This window comes from Aegilops tauschii, chromosome 7 (genome assembly GCF_002575655.3).
Source record: "Aegilops tauschii subsp. strangulata cultivar AL8/78 chromosome 7, Aet v6.0, whole genome shotgun sequence".
Lineage (NCBI taxonomy): Eukaryota > Viridiplantae > Streptophyta > Magnoliopsida > Poales > Poaceae > Aegilops > Aegilops tauschii.
Window position 1 is genome coordinate 580,944,955 of NC_053041.3, and position 20,277 is coordinate 580,965,231.

Consider the following 20,277-nt stretch of genomic DNA (forward strand, 5'->3'; position numbering starts at 1 on the left):
GGGCTTTTCCACTGGTGGGTCGGGCCTGGGCCTGATATCTAGGCCCGATGGCCGGGCCCGGCCCGGCCCGGCCCAGCCCAACATATGGCCAGGTATACTTCTTGCCATTCTGTATTGGTAAATCTGACAAATTGTTATCTTGGTCTTCTAGAGAAGTGGCATATGCTGTTTTGCTTAATATTGTTGGGTCATCTATTTTGGAACGGAGGGCCTTTGGAAAGAGTAGGCTGGTGCATGGTATAGATAGTTTGCTTGAACTTTGGTGACGCAGTTGGAAACAGATTACTGGCGCTGGAATGAAAAAACGGCAGTCTTGTTTGGTTCAAGTATGCACCTGAGGTCCGGAATTGTATCCCTTCACGGTGTTTGGTACAACTCAAGCACGCTGGTCGAATGAATAACCTGAAGCATTGCAATGCAAACAATTATGGTGGTTGGGTATCAAAATATGGGGTAATAAAACTGAAGTGGTTCTGCATTGAAATTTTACTCTCCGGCACAAATGAAATTGAAGCATACTGATTGGGTGAATGGGAAATACAAAATATTTGCAAAAAGAAAAAAAGAACTCCATAAGTACACAACTCCCGGTGCCAATATTTGGAGCTTCAAGTTCAGTGTTTGAACATTAGGACACTAGAATATTTGGAGCATTGCGGCATCAGGACAAACATTTTATTTTCTTTAACAGCTTCGGCAGTAAAGAACAGTGACAATATTGAAGTGATCTTGCGGACGCGGAGGAATTGATCCCGAGCTCATATGCTCCCGCATGAACAGTAAAATCGAAAAAAATTCAAAAAATTCCAAATTCTTTTTGGGAGAAACATTGACAAAAGTTCTAAGTGCCTGCAAAAATTCGTCATGAAATCACATTCCTAGAAGGCATGGGCAAAAAAACAAAAACAGTACTCTGAAAAAGCTACTTTCAAAAGCATTTTGAAGCACTGAATTTGTTTTTTTTTTGCCACGCCTTACAGGAATGTGATTTCATGATGAATTTTTGCAGGCACTTAGAACTTTTGTCAATGTTTCTCTCAAAAAAAAATTGGAATTTTTTGAATTTTTTTTGATATTTTTTCGATTTTACTGTTCATGCGGGAGCATATGAGCTCGGGATCAAAAGATGACTTTCGCGATCTTGCCAGTCTTCACCGCATCAAAAGAAAGCAAGTTCTCATGTCCTTATGTTGTTAGCACTAAATTCACGAAATTATTATAGTTCACAGAGAAACTCTCGGATTACATAGATGGTGTGCGGTACCACATGAACATCGAACATGATGACAGTCTCAAACATTAGGACACTACAAAATCTAAAAAACTCATAGGACAGTGGCTTATCCGAGGAAGTTTATGATCACCAGGTGGAGCACCAGATTGCACAGGACGAAATCTGCAAAGGCCCTTTCTGGAGGAAGATCCTGTACATAAATGTTTTGACATACAATGTTATGCTGGATTCCAAAGAACAGAGTATTGCAGCAGATTAAACGCTAACAATGAAACTAGAGTTACCTTGAATTCCTTGTTGTCCTTGTTGACTTGAATACGGAGGCACACTGCAAAAACGTAGACAATGACATATCATGCAGCCAAGGAAGGGTGGCCAGGATTGAGAGGGGCTTATGAAATTCTTACCAGCAAGCACTGCAGTTCCTATGCATGACAGGACACCTGAGAGGAACGAGTTGAAGGGAAATGACCCAACTACTCCCATGTAACCAACCTGGTTTGCCACATGAGGGAGCATTTCAGTAGTTTGCAAATGGATCGGGCCTTTTGTGATTATGGGTGAACAGAAGACTTATGGCTTATAAACTGATGACAAAGATAATGCTAGTCAGCAAAAGTACGTGCTTAAAGGAAACTTGCACCTGATCCTAATAATCTGGCCAGTACACACTATATCAAGCACACCACCTAGAAAACAATGGCTAACACTTGATCTGTCAAATCAAACATCAAGGGGCATACAAATGCTTAGCAATCCATGACATTTACACCTACACGAATTTGGTTGCCAGATGGCTAGGTACTGGGCACAGCAGTTTTTTGCAGGCTGACACCCTGCTCCTTCAAAATTGAGAAATGCGGTATAGTAAGCAAACATGATACCGCCCTTCCTAGATTTTCATGCTATACTAGAACAAATCATTTCACAATATCACAACCCTCTTTGTATCCTTGCTTTCTTGAAAAATGAAATTGTCAAGTAAGATTTAAACTTATCCATCCTAAATCACATATCTTTGGGAAAACGTGAAACATCCTAAATTACCTGAACAAGCGCAGTCACCATGGCAAAAAACACATACAGGTCAATGATCTGCAGAAATGTTAGAATAGGATCAGCAATCAGATATTTGACAGTGGCCACTTGCGGCAACACGAGAGAGAATGGCAATTGCCTTGAGATTCGTGGGCGTGGCAGCATAGGCCTTGTTCAGGGACTGGATCAGGAGCTTGGCATCCCCGTCAGCCTTCGGCATCCTCACAAACCTTGCACCCTCAGAACGCTTGGAGCTAACCAGTAAGAAAGAAAAACAATTCGCAATCAGATTCTCTTGCACCGTAACAAGGCTGTCACAGCCTAGCAGCTCACACGCACGCGTTACGAATTTGGACATGTTTGTTTCCAGAATGGTGACGCAAACATAAACGCAAACGGTCAATGGTTTTACACCGCTACTGTGAATGAAAAAAAAGGGGGCAGAAGTCGAAATTTGTTTGGTTGCTAGGAAATGTAACGTCAATCAATACCTGAATTTGGTGCACGCCAATCCCTGGACTCACCGAATCATGAATCGACAAAAAGAGTCCAAACCATCAAACCATTAACTGGTAACCTATAGTTTTCTGACAAGATTAAAAGCTCGGAAGAAATCAAACAAGAAAAAACCGAGGACATGTTCGTTAACCAGGTTACAGTGGGTTTTTCTTTTGTTTTTTGGGTTTTCCAACTGGTGATGGCATACATTACGGCGTCTGATTCTCGTCTGAAAATCTAGAATTATGAAGGCACCGCATCAAGTAGAAACATCAACTACAGTACGTACATTCTAAAACTAGTCACTACGCACGCGCATGACGCATGGAATGGAGATCTAGGACTGGAGCGGCTCCTCAAGGAGGAGAGCAGCCTGGGATCCGGAGGGAGAGAAGGGAGAGGAGGAGGCGCGGGAGATCCCGACGGGACTCACCTCAAGCAGTGAGTGAAGCCGGCGCGGTGGGGATCGGATCGGGGGCCTCCACCGCCGGCGCTGCTGCGGCTACGGAGAAGAAGATCGGGGCGGGGGAGGGGGCGTCAGACTTGAGTTGGGCTGTACGCCACGGCTTGCCGCAGCGGAGTGTTCGTTCGTTAGCGGGCCGAGCCCACCAAACAATGTTGAGTCAGGTAAAAATGCGTAAAGATTCTAAAAACAAAAGGAAAGGTAGAAATAAAAAATAGACAGCCAATTGGGAAGGTTATCTTTAAACATTGTGCTTGTTCTTCGAATCAAGCGGCGCATGTACTAGCTAGTTACTGTTTTTGTAATAAGATTTGTAATTCATGGACTGATGAGCCCCCGGCTTGTCTGGTTTCCAAACTCGTAGACGATGTAATTCCTATTTGAAATCAATAAAGCTAGCCATGATGGCCTTTCTTAAAAAAAAAGGCTGCCAAGAGGTGGATCTGGGGTGTCGAAAAGAGGGGGGCATGATTGCATGTCACTGAATCTCGGTCCTGATTTCGAAAACAGGGCATAAACTTTAACCGGGTAAAAACCTCTTTATATTCTCAGACAATAATAATTCCATGACAAAAGAATGGTGCTCGCGAAACACAACAACCCCTACTACAGTACTCTCTTGCACAAAAGAATTGAATAATGAATGTAGAATCCACACGCACACAAGTCCCCCTCCAAAGAATCCCCCCCAAAGCCTCATAATTTATCATCACTTTCTTCAGCACTTCTTGGCGAGGGCGCTCTTGGCCTTGTGCCGGAAGAGCACCCGCTTCCTGCCGCGGGTCGCGTTCTCCACCGTGATCACCACCTTGCCGGCCTCCACCGCGCGGAACGAGTTGCGCACCGCCTCCTCGCCGGCGCCCACCTTCCGGCCCTTGCTCACCACGATGGTGTACGCGCCCTCGTCGGCGGGCACGAACTCCTCCGTGTACCTCACCTCCCACCCCAGCACCGTCACGTCCCACGTCAGCGTCGTGTCGCCCTGAATGTTACAAATTCAGTCAGTCGGCTCTGCAATTCTGAATGAGAATAATAACATAGCAATTATGATCTTTCTGTTGTACCTCGGTGGCCTCCATCTCGATGGTTTCGGTGGAGTTCGCCTTGACGACCACCTCGGCGATCTCGGCGTCGTGCTCGCAGGCGAACTCCGTGTCGCCGTCGCGCTTCAGCCCGCCGTACTTCACCGGGATGGCCTCGATCGGGATGTACTTGAGCAGCGTCTCGGTGACCTTCGAGGGGCGGGCGACGACCAGCTTGCTCTTGGTCCGCTGCGTCAGGAACGGGAAGAAGACGGTCGTGAAGGCGTAGTAGGAGAACGGCACGTTGATCAGGATCTGCAGCACGGCGGCGCCATGAAAATCCAGTCAGATCTCGAAGCAATTTCATGGCATGCTTGGGGGAATGAAATCGAAATGTTTTGGGCACTCACGTTCCTGGCGACGAGCTCGGGGTAGTTGTCCTGGAAGAGGTCGAGCACCTGCTTCATGGCGACGCGGAGGTCCTTCCTGGCGGGGCCGGGGGAGCCGCGGAGGTCCGTCACCTGCAGCAGCGACGCGGCGCCGCCGGGGCGGAAGTCGAGCTCGGCCACGTGGCGCTCCATGGCGCGCACCCGCCAGCGGAGGAACCGGGCCGGCTTCTTGCCGCCGTCGGTGCCCAGCGCGCTCCTGTACACGGCCTCGTCCGCGAACACGCCCAGCGCGTTGTAGCACACCGGGTGGCCCTCGCGGTCCGCGCCGTCGAGGACGCACGCGCCCTCCGGGAGCGCGTCGCCCTCGTCGTCGTCGCCGTCGGCGGCGGTGGCGGCCAGGCTCTTCCACTCCCGGCGCCACCGGAGCGTCCGGCGGAGCATGTCGAAGGCGGCGCCCGCCTTGAAGTCGCGCGCGCGGAGGAACTTGAGGAGGACCACGTCCGTGGCCTCGTCGCCCTTGCTCGGCAGCAGCGGCACGCCCCACAGCGCCACGTCCTTGTCGACGACGGCCGCCGCGACCGGCGCCGCCTTCTCGGCCTCGACGGCGGCGGTCTCCTCCTTCTCCGCGGCCGCCTCGGCCTCCGGCTCTTTCTTTTCTTCAGCCGCCTCCTCCTGCTTCTCCTCGGCCGCCACGGCCTCCTCCTTCTTCTCCTCGGCCGGCTCGGCCACGGCCACCTCCTCCTTGGCTTCCTCCTCTTTCTTCTCCTCACCCGCTTCCACCGCATCCTCCTTCTTCTCCTCAGCAGCCACCTCCGGCTTCTTCTCGTCGGCCGCCGCCTCCTCCTTCTTCTCCTCGGCCTTCTTCTTCTTGCCCTCCTTCTTCTTACCCTCCTTCTTCTTGGGCTCCACCTTCGCCTTGACCTTGACGCTGGCGCTGTCGTCGTCGAACAGCTTGCCCTCGACGATGGCCTCCTCGACCTTGGCGCGGAGCTCGGCGAGCGCCTTCCGCTCGGCGTCCTTGAGGTCGCCCAGGCGGTTGCTCTCCTCCCTGAACGACATGTTCTTGGCCACGGCCACGGCGGCCGCGCCCGCCTCCACCTCCACCTTCGCACTCACCTCCTTCGCCGGCGCCACCGCCTCCACAGCCCCGCCGGAGACGACCTCCACGCCCATGCCGCCGGTCAGTCACTCAACAAGAAACCTCACAACGACGACAGACGCGAGCAAAGCAAAGAAGGCCGGAGATTCCTGGGCGGTGTCAGAGGCGAAGGTGGCTTTGGTGGTGGTGTGTGGAGCGGGGAGGAAGAAGGGAGCGCTATATAGCGGGCACCGCGGCCTCGCAACGGCTACGGGGCGGGGGCCAATGGGGTGGCGCCAGGTAGGACGGGCGAGCCGTTGGGTCGTCCGTCTTCGCTTTGCTTTGCTTTCTGCGGCGCAGGGCCAGGCGGGCCGGCCCATGCCAACGGCTACCTCCTTGCTAACCGCTTTTGTTTCTCTCGCGCGGCAGTGCTCCCTCGCTGCTGGCTACAGGCAGTCAGTAGAGAGGCCATGCTAGCCTGTTTTTTTTTTCCTTTTTTTTTTGAGAAAGATGCTAGGCTGTTGTTTGTTGTTTGATTGATTCGCTTTTGTTTGTTGGGCCCGTACCTTTACTTGTTGTTATTATTAAATCTGACTGCCAGCTCGGCGTTTGACCTGACAGCAGGGCGTTCTTCTTCTTGCTTTATCTTTTTGATGAGGATATTTCTTGTTCTTGCTAGTCTAGGCCAAGTCACGGTATTGTTCACACACACAATATGAAATTTATGTCATTGCATTTAGTGGCGCATTGTTTATGGCGTCACAGCTAATTGCAAGCTGGAGGTTCCAATGCATGCAAAGAGGTGGTGGTGGTGCTGATTTTAATTGGTACGCATTTTTTTTAAGAATTATTTCGGTGAAGGAACAGGTGCGCTCTGTCTGAGTTGGCCTATGATTTGAAGCAGGCGTCCGTTGTCCTAGGCCAAGTCATATGTTCATACTCTAAGATCATCGTGCATTCGGTGGTGCATTGCCTATGGCTTTTTTGCAAGCTGGAGAAATAAAAGAAGCGGTGGTTTTGATACCGACCAACCGATGCACACTTTTTAAAAATTTATTTGTGGTGAAGGAACAAGTACGCATTCGGTTGGCCCATACAGCTGCAGCAGCAGCTCCAGTAGGGCGTACCGCCGTTTGCCAAAAAAGAGAGTGGGCTGTACCCTGTACTACAGTAAAGCACAACCAAGCAGCCGACTGTTGAGCAAAGCAACAGCCAGCCATTGCCATTGCCAATCAGACACAGGACAGCCGTTGCCAATCAAACAGAACCAGCCTTGATTTTGGTCCAGCTGGCTGCCCATCAGAAACACCTAGCAAGACCAGCTCCAGCTAGCTGTTAACCAAGGGCCAGCCAGCGGCACAGGGACACAAGCACGAATGAACGGTGCAAAGTTAAGCGGGAAAGAAAAATGCTGGTTAATGATCTAATGATCATAGATTTTGGAAGCATTTGTCGTTCCAGCTCAGATCCAAATAGATTTGGTCACCACATGGTCGATGGCATGTGCTGGGTGGTAGGAAGGTTCAAAACATGGGGCCTCCGATGAGCAAATCATGGGCTTCTGCTGATGCATGCAAACTGATGCCAACGGTACGTGTGAGTGTCATGGACTTCCAACTGCTACAACCGTCGGAAGGGCATACAAAAAATAACCTACTAGCGGTTGAGATGAGCTTTCCCTGCTGACACGACCTCCGCCTGGTGCGACGATTAATTACAATAATATGATCTAGCTTGCTATACACCACCACACCCCAGCAATGCCATGTGGCCGTCTTAGTAAGGTTAGTAGCCTTCGACCACATTTTTCGCACCAGGAATCAGCTCAGATGCATGAACGATCAAGTTAGCCAATCTGCCACGATCACACGGCAAACTGTCAACTGTGACATCCACAGAAGCGAGGGCCATAATATCTCAACCGTGGCAACTGTCCGGGAGAGCGAGCAAAGTAAATCAGCGTTGGTAACTTGTCGATTTCTGACGAATCTGCTGCTTCACCACCTTTGCTACAATGGCCTCATCGGCTTCCTTGTATTCACCAGTAATCCTGTGGCAGGAAATACGACCATGATTTGGTTATTAAGTTAGCCATGCAATTTGAAGACAAGGTAAACTACATAAACCATAATTGACCCTTTACAAAGGCACTTCAGAAATTATGGAACAAAGCAGAAAAAAAATCATTATGTTGAAATGGTTATGAAGGATCATCAAGAAACCTCAGTTTAGAAAATGATGGAAACAATTAGTTTTGTGATGAGCATACCGGTCGTATGTCAAGAAAGCATCCCCTATTTGCCCAATCACTTTGTTCCGAACCTTCTTCATACAGACCTATGATTCCCCATCCAACCAGGCAAAACAGATAAGAGTCAGGCACTGGCATTAAAATGAAGCATGTGTTGAAAAGGTGCAAATATCAACCTGCACGACATCCACAGGGCCAGCATCTGGATCCCTGTTTCGGTGTATGACGATACCATTATCACATTTGTTTATGAAATGCGCACTTCCACTGATGTCGTACATATTAGGCGGTGCGCCAGTCCAGTTGTGAAGCTTTTTACAAACAATAACACCAAATGAAACCTGATTGCATATTGCAACTGTGTTGCAAAGATCTATATGAGATTGTGTGAAATTTTTATTACCTGCCTAGGGTGCGCAACAAACCATACATGACATGAATGATGTTGTGCAAAACGCTTAATCTTCGTAAGGATCTGGCTGACATATTCTGTCTCGGTTCTGTTAATAACATAGCAAATGAGTTAACTCACCAAAAACAAAAGGGAAACATATGTAGCTGGGTAATAGCAGAGTTATAGTTGACATACTTGCAAAAACGCTACCTATCTTTTACAATGAATGTATGGTTTGGGTAATGCTTACTGATTTGGGGGGCGCTGATGGTCAAGCTCGTTATAAGGATCAATCACAAGACCACGTACTCCATGTCTTAGAACTGCGGCTTTAGCAAGATTAAGAACCCAATCGATGGATGGAAGGCAATCATCTTCACACCTGATTAAGCAACACATATTCAACGTCAACTTGAAATCTGAACCACCATTTAATACAGGCACATCATCCAAGAGAAATACAACTACTATTCCTTCCCAGTAAAGTGCGCATGAAGAGAAGCCAAGACACACTGATGCTACCATGCCCTTCTAAACAGAGCGCTCTTGATGACTGAAAATAAACATTGATAATAGTGGCTGCTACCAATGTAGCCGTAGATGATGAAGATATAAGTGTTGTGACCATATGTTATTGGTTTAGCAGTTTAGCAGGCCTTAGAGTGCTACAGAGACCTTTCAAGCGGCCACAAGGAAATAATTTTGGTTTTTGTTTCGCTTCATCAACAAGCTATATAGGCAGCACAAAACACAAGTGACTGAGTTTGACTCCAATGAAAGCGAGATAAATTTTGCTAAAAAAAGCGAGATAAGTAGAAAATTTGCAGCTAAAAAATATTTCAAATTCCAAAGTTCATATTGCCAGATTACAGCATGCAACTCAGACAGACTAGGCTTATATTTTTCTACAAATGGAATTGGAGAATGATAACTACAATGTGTCGCTCCTTTCCAAATATAACACATTTGGATTATAGTGTTTACATGCTTCTTTTTGCTTATTTATTCCACCACTCTTTGTTGCTTAGTTCCTACCATCATTTGGAATTTCAAGCTAGTATTGACCAGACCCTTACCAACGTCCTCATATGGAACAAACATGATACAATGTATGGTAAGTTTATATAAGTGATCATTTTGTTCTGTGTTTAGTATAGTTCATATCACAAATATATAATTTTATTTTTAAAATGTTAAAACGAGTATTGGTTAAAACACTTTCAAGGGTGCTTTCTGAAACAGTGCTGCAAGGTGGGGTGGTCGCTTGCTGACCTATTACTTAGGGTGTTCAGTCTCGGGATTGGGATCAACCGACAACCGGGACAAAACCGACAGAAGGAAGGGTGGTGCGTTCAATCTGGTTATATGCACGCACCACAAATAGCAGCTCCAGTTCTAAAATTTGCAAAAGGTGGGTTTCATGGGCAGATCCAAACTGTCTTTGAAAACCCTGACGTCTTACCACTATTTAAAACAATGTAATTGAACTTAGTATATACCTAATCAGATGGAATGACTCATTCAACCATTCTTTGCCTTCTTCAAATTCATCTTTACTCATCCGTTCCACAGAGCCCCCATATCTGTAGAAACCAAAACAAGGATTGCTAAACCAACTAGATGTAATCACAAAACCTTCAAAACAACAAGAATAAATAGCCAAAGTTCAGAGTGGAATCTATTCCAAATAATCTTCTGTTGACTTCACAGTTGATAGCACGTGAGCTTACTCTCTTCCTCAAAAGGAACTGTCCTTTAAAAGGCAGTTGCTTATTCTAGGTATCATATATGAGATCAGACACAAACAGAGATACACTTGCAGACTCTTATCCTTACCTAGCATCAAAGAAAGGTTTCTTAATGTGCTTCTCCAATAGTTTCCGGGCATGGTCTCTGACCTAAACACCAAAATCATCATTATTTCGAGGTGTCGAATGAAATGAAAGGCTAGATAGCATTGATAGTAAACAATGGCTTGCCTTGTTTTCCATCGAGCATAGTACAAATTTCCATCCACACTGATTGTTTATATTACACAGTAATGCATCGATCCACTCACTTTTGCCGGAATTTGGTACTCCTGTTACTATGGTCAATTCCCCAGGAACAACCTGCAGGAAAATAAACAAAATCACATGAGAAATTGTGGCTAATGCCTAATGCATTGAAGCCTGCAACTATAGCTTCCAATGTGCTACAGTTCAGGCCCATCTTTTTGGGCACGCTAGCCACTGAAGCTGGAATCATATAATTGCTTTCAACTAGATCAACAAGTCAGAAAACACGACAACATGCCACATGTCAACGGCTATTCCCAAAATTGGTTAAATAATCTGGTTTCATGTTGCAGTCAGAAAACGACCTTCAGTGTGCAAATAAAGAAAAGAGAAGGAACTCTTGGCAGGAAGAAATCACCTAGTTGTTTTCAACAAGTATCAAGGAGTCATAATACATGACAACACAGTATGAAGTTCACTGAAATTGGTTAAATGATCTGATTTCATGGCATATGTCAACAGCCAATGCGGTCATAAAACAAGCTTCCATGTGCAAAAGAAAACAAAGGAACTCTTTAACTTGGCAAGGGACGAAGCCAGCTCGAACCGATCAAAATAGGACGAAAAACAAATGAAAAACACAACTAATAGATACCTTGTAGAGCCCATCCATACATTTCCAACCAGTAGGAATTCCAAGCTCATCCCCATGAATTCCTAGATAATAACTATCGATCTCAGGGAAGAAATCTTTGAAGTTGAATAGACCTCTTATAGGATACAGTTCTGCACCTTCTATAACCTCTTTCAATGCTCGTGGTCCTAAGAACATAAGTACCTGTAGTTGAAAAGGGAGTTACAAGGATCAACTACAGGACGTGTAAGAACACCCAAAGTTCCAAAACACAGTTGTCTAGTTTCATAAAAACAGAGCTAGAGATAATACGAACTGAACTCAAATGTGGCTATATATTTTAGATGGTTCTTCAGAATGTAGATTAATTGCATACACAAAACCTTACAGGCTCTAATTAAGAACAACAAGTAGATTACTTTCAGAAAGCATCATAATACGTTAATACTACAATCTAGGATGAGGAAGTTAACATTTAGACTCTCGATACAAGTTAGTATAAGCTTATCGCTAGAAAGTCACGTTAGGAGCAGGACATTTTTACACCTCTTAGAGGTTGATCGTACTTGTGACATCAGAAATCTTTCAGCATGAAAGACAAGCAAAAGAATGATAGTGATATTATTTATCAGTCAAAGTTGCATATGCATGCCATAAAAAACCTCGTTAGCATCTTTGCAAAATTCTGTCTCGTTCTTCTTTGGCCATTTGACCCTCCAACACCTGATTGCATCAAATTAAATGTGGCAAACGAGTTAAATGATGACCTGCAGTCATAGGTAATTAAAGTAATTGTGGAGGCTTGTGATTGCAACACAATGGCAGACAAACCTTTCTTTACCAAGACGTCGAGCAAGTTCCTCAGCAAGAGCCTGCCCTGGAGGATCAGCATCCGTTGCCAGTATTATCCTAGATGCCTAATACCATATAGCAGAACATATTCAGTACACCAAAACTAAGATCTTAACAATAGAGTTTGCAAATAACTTCTGAAACGAGGAAAATGCGCACCGGGTCAAGATACTCTTTGCAGTTCCACAGATATGAATACTTTTTATCCTAGCTTTACAGGGAACGTAAGAAGATGTTAGGTCACAGTTAAGGTTTCCAGTACAGATCAGCTCACATTAAAGGAGCTATACTAATAAATAACAGTGGCAAACACAAACTCTAGTGACAAAAACTAGCAGCAGTATCAGAAAATAGTTCTAACATGATCTTTGTCCGGGAGTTTGTTTGATACTTGCGCTGGTGCACCATCTGGCACACTCACACAATTACAATAGCCAGCCTCCTCCATGGAAAGTTTATCAATTTCACCCTCAACCTGCAATGTCAGAAAGGACAAAAAGCTAGTAAATACTTTGTGAACTCAAGCTCAAATGGATTGGCAACAAAAAATAAATAAGAAAAATGTCGCATGGCTTATGTAGAACATACAATGATAATATCGCGTGCTTGCTTTATATCATCCAGACCGTACAAAATTTTCTCTGTGTTCGCCTCCTGTTAAGAAGAAAAAGTGAGTATGAATAATATTCATAGAAATATAAATTAAGCATGCAACCTAAAAAGGAACATCAAAACAAACCTGTGAAAATTTCTTAGATACTTCCCTGTATTTGCAGCCAACAAGGACTTTATCACGTCTATAGGTGAAAGCAATAACGATCTGCAACGAAATACCATATGTGTGTAACCCAATGCATGTTTTTCCATAGTAAAAATGCATCAACAGTACAGTCATACCTTGTTATTCCTTTTACGTTGCGATACATTGTTCCTTCTAAGTGTTTTTGCCGATATCATTCTTTCTGAAAAGTATGTCACGAGCTGCAAGAGATAACCATCTTACAGAATACTCATGTGCAAAAGTTTTGCCAGCATACAACAAAGAATGCAAAAGAGAACTATGAAGATGGTTTCAGTATCATTTGAAGAATATAACAATAAAAAAAGTCTACTTGATAATACTTCCATTACCTCATCACAAAGAGGCTCGAGACGCAGGTCCTCTTCACGAAGTTTTCTGATAACCTTGACTGGCTGATTTGCTTTGACTTCCTGGTCACTTTCATTTTCATTTCCCGAGTCCTTCTTTGCTTGGTACGCCTTCGGAACTCCATCAGGCTGCAGACGCAAGACAGAACAATAGTGGTATCAAGATTCAAGAGCTATATTACTTTCAGTTTTCTTTAAGTTGTTGCTAAACTCACCTGGGTATAGCCTTTCCATCCACAATTCGCTCTAAAACAAGTCCAGTTTCCATGTGTACTGAAGAAACAGCATAGGACAGAGATCAGATGACAAATAGCCTACAGTACATATACCTTAAGAAACAACTCCAACTAACAAGCTCAAAATGTGCTGTACATAAAAACTCACCCATCTTCCCGGATGAATACGCTGAGGCTTCGTTCCTCAGTTGAGCCCCCTTCGCACTAGTTAACAAAAGGGAAATCATACTTAACCATTTGCTGTTTGATAGAATATAAAGTACAATGGATCACCAAAATAGCATATATGTATCTGTATTATATACAGATGAACATGTTTGTAAGCTGGTCATCAAATTGATCATAATGTGCAGCCACTTCACTCTACAAGAAGGCAGGCTCGTTGATACATACTTCCAATGTGCATGATATGTGGAACACAAATGAGCTAATTAAACCGCTCAAAACAAATTGTGGCTGTGAATTCTTGATTGTTCTCAATCCAGAAAAAACAACCCTTTTAGCTTACTTGCTTACCCAACTAAATACATTATGAAAAGAAAAGCAAATAGAAACAACAATTCTTGGTATCAGAAAAGGCATACCTGTGGGCAAATCGTCCGTTGAAAAGTGCCAAGCCTCCATTGGCTCATATCTATTCCTTCCTTTTTCATCTTCTCAACTACCTGCCCTAGTCGTTCTTCACAAGCCCTTCTCTCCTCCATGGAACGAACTGTTATCACAGAATGACAGCACATCAGTAAAAACAGCAAGGATTCTACATCTAGTTATCACGAAGCATTAGCAAACCACTTTCAATGCGACAAAACAGCAGCTATGCAAATGAGCAGGTGCGCCAGGTTATTCACAACCGAGAGACCTCAAATTCTGTAAAACAGAGAAACGCTTTTTCTAGGCCACAAACCCAAGATTTTTTTCGAGCACGATCTCCCTTGATATCATATATAAGAGCGCAGGCTTCAGAACTATCTATCTTACTACAAGCCAAAACAATAAGAAATGTACGGTGCTACTGAAATTTCACTAAGCACTGAACCAGCAATGCTCGCTCGGCGCCAGAGCTCCCTGTTGCACGCGGTGCGTGATGCAGAAAGAAGAAGGAACCCCTGCCTGCGCCACAAAGCGGAACCAAAGAATCTCTCGGAGTGGTACGGCGTCGCATTACCATTCCTGGAGCGCGGGGTCGCGGGGGCGGCGGCGGGCACGGCCTCGGCGGGGGCGGTCCCGAAGCAGCAGGCGAGCTCGGGCCGCCGGGGGAGGCGGGTCCGGGAGGGGAAGGAGTGGAGCAGGCCGACGCGGTGGCCCCCCGCGGCGGCGAAGGCGGCGGGGAAGCGGCGGCGCGCGGCGAGGAGGAGGCCCGAGCCCCCGGCGCCCGCGGAGGTGGAGGCGGCCATGAGGAGCAGCGACTGGAGGGACGGCCGCGGCGGCATGGCGGGGCGGAGGCGGGCGGGGGGGGGGGGGGGGGGGGGGGCTAGGGTTTCGGGGCCCGGGGCATGGGCCTGGGGGAAGGGGGTCGGAGGTCTTGGGGAGGAAGAAAAGAGAGGCGATGAGAGGAGGAGGAGCAGGGGATTTTTGGATTAGATAGGAGGGGGAGTGGAGGGCGAGGGAGGGGTTTAGGGTTTTACGCGCCGGCCGCGTGTTCCCCGGCTTGTGCTTACACATGGGTCCCACTGTCCAGGGACTTGGAAGTGAACAGTAGTAGTTTTAAAATAAGAGTTGCCGTTTCTGGCGAACGTTCGCCACAAAAGATGGCATTTGCGAACGTTCCTCTCACGGTTTCAGTGTATTTGGAGAAACTGAATGGCTTTTCGTAAAACTGCCATGGCATTTTCTCTTTTGATGACTAGTACTCCCTCCGTCCGGAAATACTTGTTGAAGAAATGAATGTATCTAGACGTATGTTAGTTCTAGATACATCCATTTTTATCCATTTCCGCGACAAGTAATTCCGGACGAAGGGGAGTATATAATATTACAGCATCATCTTTTTTTTAGGTTTCTGAGCTTAACTTGTATACTGCTACTCCACCCTTTTGTGGTCGTTCTAAGATTCCTAATTTTAATAAGTGATACTTCTATGGGGGTTATGCCCATACTGGGTTGATTCGAAAAATTTTAAACATCTTTCTGATTAGCTCCGACCAGCCACCACTTCTAAAATTTAAAGACAATTTTTTAGGAAGTTGACCAACACCTGAATCCCACATAATAGGTGTGTAGTTACTCCCCAACCTAGGTAAAGATTGAACCATAGCTAGAGGGAATTATGTATCTAACTTAGTGTACTGGAAAACCCTATCTATGGTAGACATGATAATCTCATATTGATCAATAGCCCAAGTAAAGAGCCTACTGCCCATTCAATCTTTGCTCCAAAGATCAATCCAAGCATTAAACTTCTCGCTCGGTTTTGGTTGTTATTACCATTACTTTTCTTAGTGGAGTATCGAACTAAGTTGAAATCTCCAGCAATAAGGTGTAGGTCCGGCAATCCACAAAGAGGCTACGTAGTTCAGAAATAAAATGTCTTTGCCCTTCGTTTCCCTAGCTAGTATCCCCTTCAGATATCAAGTTGCAACATAGGGATAAATTGTGCGCGCGTGTGTGCTCATACGACTGAGTGTGCATGCGTGTAATGAGCGTTCTGTGTTTGTACCATGATGACTCAATCCATCCCCACCCATGTCAGGGTGCCATAGCCACCACTGTTGCGAAACTGTTGATAGAAGAATCATGCCATGATCAAGGAAGCGAGAGAAGTGACACGTGTGAGATAAGATTGGGCGAGAAAAAGTTAGGAGAAAGGGGAAATATTGGACGCTGACACCTCATGCCTATCTCCATTAACAATGCAATCAGTGGCGTAGCCAGGCCCCCAACAAGAGGGGCCATGGCCTGGGGCGCGTGGCTGAAATAATGTGTCTGTAGCAATAGCTATTAGCCTTGGTCATGGCTCGGCGCTGCCTACGCCATTGAGTGCAATGCCCCCGTCTCGCAATCGCACAATGTGCTCATCCTCGCCTTGGATTGGACGACCAAGAGTGTGTGCACCCGTTTGGAAATCTTTTACCATAAGCTAGAAGTTAAATGGGTCACCCCCTCAACTGACCAATCATTACATGAACCATAAGCAAATAAATACATGAGTGATGTCACTCTCTCTATATTGCACCGAGAAAGGTTTATACCAACAGAGCTCTTAGGAATCTCAACGTAACCCGTGAACGATGGATGCTGCCCCGCTAGAGTGTTTATGTAATTATCGTATGGAAGATTTCAGAATAAAGAAGTGTTTGTGTTTTGATATTTGTGCACATTGCACATCATAAATCATAAAGTAAAACATAATGGTAATTTATTTAGAAGAAAAAAGTTTAATAATTAAAGTGTGAAAGATTCTAGAATAAAGAGGAAGTGCTTCTATTTTAAGATTTGAGCCTTGGAGCGTTGCTATTCAACCGATGCTTTTCACACGATAATCAGGCGACGTTGCCCATCAGGCCGTTTGTAAATTAGATGCACATCAATCTCATGGTGTAGAGTATGTGTCGGCTGCACATCGGCTGCATTATTGGCCGTTGAATATCATTTTCACTCTACTGAACTCTGCCACATATGAAGGAAATATGCCCTAGAGGCAATAATAAAGTTGTTATTTATATTTCCTTATATCATGATAAATGTTTATTATTCATGCTAGAATTGTATTAACCGGAAACTTAGTACATGTGTGAATACATAGACAAAAAGAGTGTCCCTAGTATGCCTTTACTAGACTAGCTCATTAATCAAAGATGGTTAAGTTTCCTAGCCATAGACATGTGTTGTCATTTGATGAACAGGATCACATCATTAGAGAATGATGTGATGGACAAGACCCGTCTGTTAGCTTAGCACTATGATCATTTAGTTTATTGCTATTGCTTTCTTCATGACTTATACATGTTCCTATGACTATGAGATTATGCAACTCCCGAATACCGGAGGAACACTTAGTGTGCTATCAAACGTCACAACGTAACTGGGTGATTATAAAGATGCTCTACAGGTGTCTCCGATGGTGTTTGTTGGGTTGGCATAGATCGAGATTAGGATTTGTCACTCCGTGTTTCGGAGAGGTGTCTCTGGGCCCTCTCGGTAATGCACATCACTATAAGCCTTGCAAGCAATGTGACTAATGAGTTAGTCACGGGGTGATGCATTACGGAACGAGTAAAGAGACTTGCCAGTAACGAGATTGAACTAGGTATTGAGATACCGACGAACGAATCTCGGGCAAGTAACATACCGATGACAAAGGGAACAACGTATGTTGTTATGCGGTTTGACCGATAAAGATATTCGTAGAATATATGTAGGAGCCAATATGAGCATCCAGGTTCCGCTATTGGTTATTGACTAGAGAAGTGTCTCGGTCATGTCTACATAGTTCTCGAACCCGTAGGGTCCGCACGCTTAACATTCGATGACGATCGGTATTATGAGTTTATGTGTTTTGATGTACCGAAGGTAGTTCGGAGTCCCGGATGTGATCACGGACATGACGAGGAGTCTCAAAATGGTCGAGACATAAAGATTGATATATTGGATGACTATATTCAGACACCGGATGAGTTCCGGGGGTCACCGGATATATTGGAGTGTCGGAAGGGTTATCGGAACCACCGGAGAAGTAATGAGCCTTATTGGGCCTAGGGGAGAGAGGGAGGGGCTGCCAAGGGGCTGGCCGCCCCCCCATGGGCCTAGTCCGAATTGGACTAGGGGGAGGGGCGGCGCCCCCTCCTTCCTTCTCTTTCCCCCTCCTAGTAGGACTAGGAAAGGGGGGAGTCCTACTCCTACTAGTAGGAGGATTCCTCCCCCCTTGGCGCGCCTATGAGGGCCGGTCGGCCTCCCCCTTGCTCCTTTATATACGGGAGCAGGGGGCACCCTAGAACACATAAGCTGACAGTTGTTTTAGTCGTGTGCGGTGCCTCCTCCACCATATTCCACCTCGGTCATATCGTCGTAGTGCTTAGGCGAAGCCCTGTGCCGGTAACTTCATCATCACCGTCGCCACGCCGTCGTGCTGACGAAACTCTCCCTCGGCCTCAACTGGATCAAGAGTACGAGGGATGTCATCGAGCTGAACGTGTGCTGAACACGGAGGTGCTGTACGTTCGGTGCTGAGATCGGTCGGATCGTGAAGACGTATGACTACATCAACCGCGTTGCCATAACGCTTCCGCTTTTGGTCTACAAGGGTACGTGGACACACTCTCCCGCTCGTTGCTATGCATCACCTAGATGGATCTTGCGTGTGCATAGGAATTTTTTTGAAATTACTTCGTTCCCCAACAGTGGCATCCGAGCCAGGTCTATGCGTAGATGTTATATGCACGAGTAGAATACAAAGAGTTGTGGGCGATAATAGTCATACTGCTTACCAGCATGTCATAGTTTGATTCGGCGGTATTGTTGGATGAAGCGGCCCATACCGACATTACGCGTACGCTTACGCGAGACTAGATCTACCGACGTGCTTCGCACACAGGTGGCTAGTGGGTATCTATTTCTCCAGCTTTAGTTGAATCGAGTTTGGCTACGCCTGGTCCTTGTTGAAGGTTAAAACAGCACACATGATGAAAAATCGTTGTGGTTTTTGATGCGTAGGTAAGAACGGTTCTTGCTAAGCCCGTAGCAGCCACGTAAAACTTGCAACAACAAAGTAGAGGACGTCTAACTTGTTTTTGCAGGGCATGTTGTGATGTGATATGGTCAAGACGTGATGATATATAAATTGTTGTATGAGATGATCATGTTTTGTAATGGTTATCGGCAACTGGCAGGAGCCATATGGTTGTCGCTTTATTGTATGAAATGCAATCGCCATGTAATTGCTTTACTTTATCACTAAGCGGTAGCGATAGTCGTAGTAGCAATAGTTGGCGAGACGACAACGATGCTTCAATGGAGATCAATGCTACCTCTTGAGCATGCGTTGGTTTTCCCTTGAAGAGGAAAGGGTGATGCAGCAAAGTAGCGTAAGTATTTCCCTCAGTTTTTGAGAACCAAGGTATCAATCCAGTAGGAGACTACACGCAAGTCCCTCGTACCTACACAAAGAAATAAGAACCATGCAACCAACGCGATAAAGGGGTTGTCAATCCCTTCACGGCCACTTGCAAAAGTGAGATCTGATAGTGATAATAAGATAAATATTTTTGGTATTTTATGATATAGATTGGAAAGTAAAGATTGCAAAATAAACGACAATAGAAATAGCAAGTTGACAAGAGATTAATATGATGGAAAATAGACCCGGGGGCCATAGGTTTCACTAGTGGCTTCTCTCAAGATAGCCAATTCTACGGTGGGTGAACAAATTACTGTCGAGCAATTGATAGAGAAGTGCATGTTGGGGAACGTAGCAGAAATTCAAAATTTTCTACGCATCACCAAGATCAATCTATGGAGTAATCTAGCAACGAGGGGAAGGGGAGTGCATCTACATACCCTTGTAGATCGCGAGCGGAAGCGTTCAAGTGAACGGGGTTGATGGAGTCGTACTCGCCATGATCCAAATCACCGATGACCGAGTGCCGAACGGACGGCACCTCCGCGTTCAACACACGTACGGAGCAGTGACGTCTCCTCCTTCTTGATCCAGCAAGGGGGAAGGAGAGGTTGATGGAGATCCAGCAGCACGACGGCGTGGTGGTGGAAGTAGCGGGGATCTCGGCAGGGCTTCGCCAAGCTTCTGCGAGAGGGAGAGGTGTTGCTGGGGGAGAGGGATGCGCCAGGGGCTGTGTTACTGCTGCCCTCCCTCCCCCACTATATATAGGGACCCCTAGGGGGGGCGCCGGCCCTGGGAGACCAGATCTCCAAGGGGGGCGGTGGCCAAGGGGGAAGGGGGGGTGGCTTCCCCCCCAAGCCAAGTGGGGCGCCCCCCACCCCTAGGGTTTCCAACCCTAGGCGCAGGGAGAGGCCCAAGGGGGGGCGCCCCAGCCCACTAAGGGCCGGTTCCCTTCCCACTTCAGCCCATGGGGCCCTCCGAGATAGGTGG

At 46.1% G+C, this 20,277-nt stretch overlaps 3 protein-coding genes across 4 annotated transcripts; all 3 read right to left on the bottom strand.

Moving 5' to 3' along the window:
* Positions 1 to 1,185: 1,185 nt before the first annotated feature.
* On the bottom strand, positions 1,186 to 3,343 carry LOC109752285 (dolichyl-diphosphooligosaccharide--protein glycosyltransferase subunit DAD1). The gene is made up of 6 exons (XM_020311180.4): positions 3,204 to 3,343; positions 2,412 to 2,526; positions 2,282 to 2,329; positions 1,642 to 1,729; positions 1,519 to 1,562; positions 1,186 to 1,424 (listed from the first exon to the last, which is right to left on the bottom strand). Exons 2-6 carry the CDS (start codon positions 2,490 to 2,492, stop codon positions 1,341 to 1,343), a joined length of 345 nt encoding a protein of 114 aa, XP_020166769.1. The 5' UTR covers positions 2,493 to 2,526; positions 3,204 to 3,343; the 3' UTR covers positions 1,186 to 1,340.
* Positions 3,344 to 3,752: 409 nt separating this feature from the next.
* LOC109752292 (patellin-6) lies at positions 3,753 to 5,947 on the bottom strand. Its single transcript, XM_020311189.3, has 3 exons — positions 4,666 to 5,947; positions 4,298 to 4,570; positions 3,753 to 4,215 (listed from the first exon to the last, which is right to left on the bottom strand). Exons 1-3 carry the CDS (start codon positions 5,815 to 5,817, stop codon positions 3,952 to 3,954), a joined length of 1,689 nt encoding a protein of 562 aa, XP_020166778.1. The 5' UTR covers positions 5,818 to 5,947; the 3' UTR covers positions 3,753 to 3,951.
* Positions 5,948 to 7,265: 1,318 nt separating this feature from the next.
* LOC109752291 (twinkle homolog protein, chloroplastic/mitochondrial) lies at positions 7,266 to 14,820 on the bottom strand. Of its 2 annotated transcripts, XM_045230989.1 has the most exons (22): positions 14,401 to 14,673; positions 13,820 to 13,947; positions 13,384 to 13,439; positions 13,215 to 13,272; positions 12,982 to 13,128; positions 12,748 to 12,831; positions 12,590 to 12,670; positions 12,439 to 12,504; positions 12,212 to 12,325; positions 12,010 to 12,057; positions 11,830 to 11,915; positions 11,661 to 11,721; positions 11,157 to 11,202; positions 11,020 to 11,081; positions 10,347 to 10,478; positions 10,204 to 10,265; positions 9,867 to 9,950; positions 8,618 to 8,749; positions 8,377 to 8,473; positions 8,150 to 8,284; positions 7,992 to 8,059; positions 7,266 to 7,772 (listed from the first exon to the last, which is right to left on the bottom strand). In XM_045230989.1, exons 1-22 carry the CDS (start codon positions 14,663 to 14,665, stop codon positions 7,679 to 7,681), a joined length of 2,106 nt encoding a protein of 701 aa, XP_045086924.1. In that variant the 5' UTR covers positions 14,666 to 14,673; the 3' UTR covers positions 7,266 to 7,678. The 2 variants fall into 2 exon arrangements, with proteins under 2 accessions (XP_045086924.1, XP_020166775.1); XM_020311186.4 differs by having other exon boundaries at positions 11,020 to 11,202; positions 14,401 to 14,820.
* Between the last annotated feature and the right edge of the window lie 5,457 nt (positions 14,821 to 20,277).

Excerpts from the sequence above, each read along its gene's own strand:
- LOC109752292 (XM_020311189.3), bottom strand. The coding sequence starts at position 5,817 with ATGGGCGTGGAGGTCGTCTCCGGCGGGGCTGTGGAGGCGGTGGCGCCG. Across the intron at positions 4,571-4,665 it reads CCGAGCTCGTCGCCAGGAAC|ATCCTGATCAACGTGCCGTT; the intron begins GTGAGTGCCCAA and ends GCCGTGCTGCAG. Across the intron at positions 4,216-4,297 it reads TCGAGATGGAGGCCACCGAG|GGCGACACGACGCTGACGTG; the intron begins GTACAACAGAAA and ends TGTAACATTCAG.
- LOC109752285 (XM_020311180.4), bottom strand. The coding sequence starts at position 2,492 with ATGCCGAAGGCTGACGGGGATGCCAAGCTCCTGATCCAGTCCCTGAAC. Across the intron at positions 2,330-2,411 it reads CCACGCCCACGAATCTCAAG|ATCATTGACCTGTATGTGTT; the intron begins GCAATTGCCATT and ends ACATTTCTGCAG. Across the intron at positions 1,730-2,281 it reads TGGTGACTGCGCTTGTTCAG|GTTGGTTACATGGGAGTAGT; the intron begins GTAATTTAGGAT and ends GTGGCAAACCAG.
- LOC109752291 (XM_020311186.4), bottom strand. The coding sequence starts at position 14,665 with ATGCCGCCGCGGCCGTCCCTCCAGTCGCTGCTCCTCATGGCCGCCTCC. Across the intron at positions 12,832-12,981 it reads TCGAGCCTCTTTGTGATGAG|CTCGTGACATACTTTTCAGA; the intron begins GTAATGGAAGTA and ends TATCTCTTGCAG. Across the intron at positions 10,266-10,346 it reads TATGCTCGATGGAAAACAAG|GTCAGAGACCATGCCCGGAA; the intron begins GCAAGCCATTGT and ends TTTGGTGTTTAG.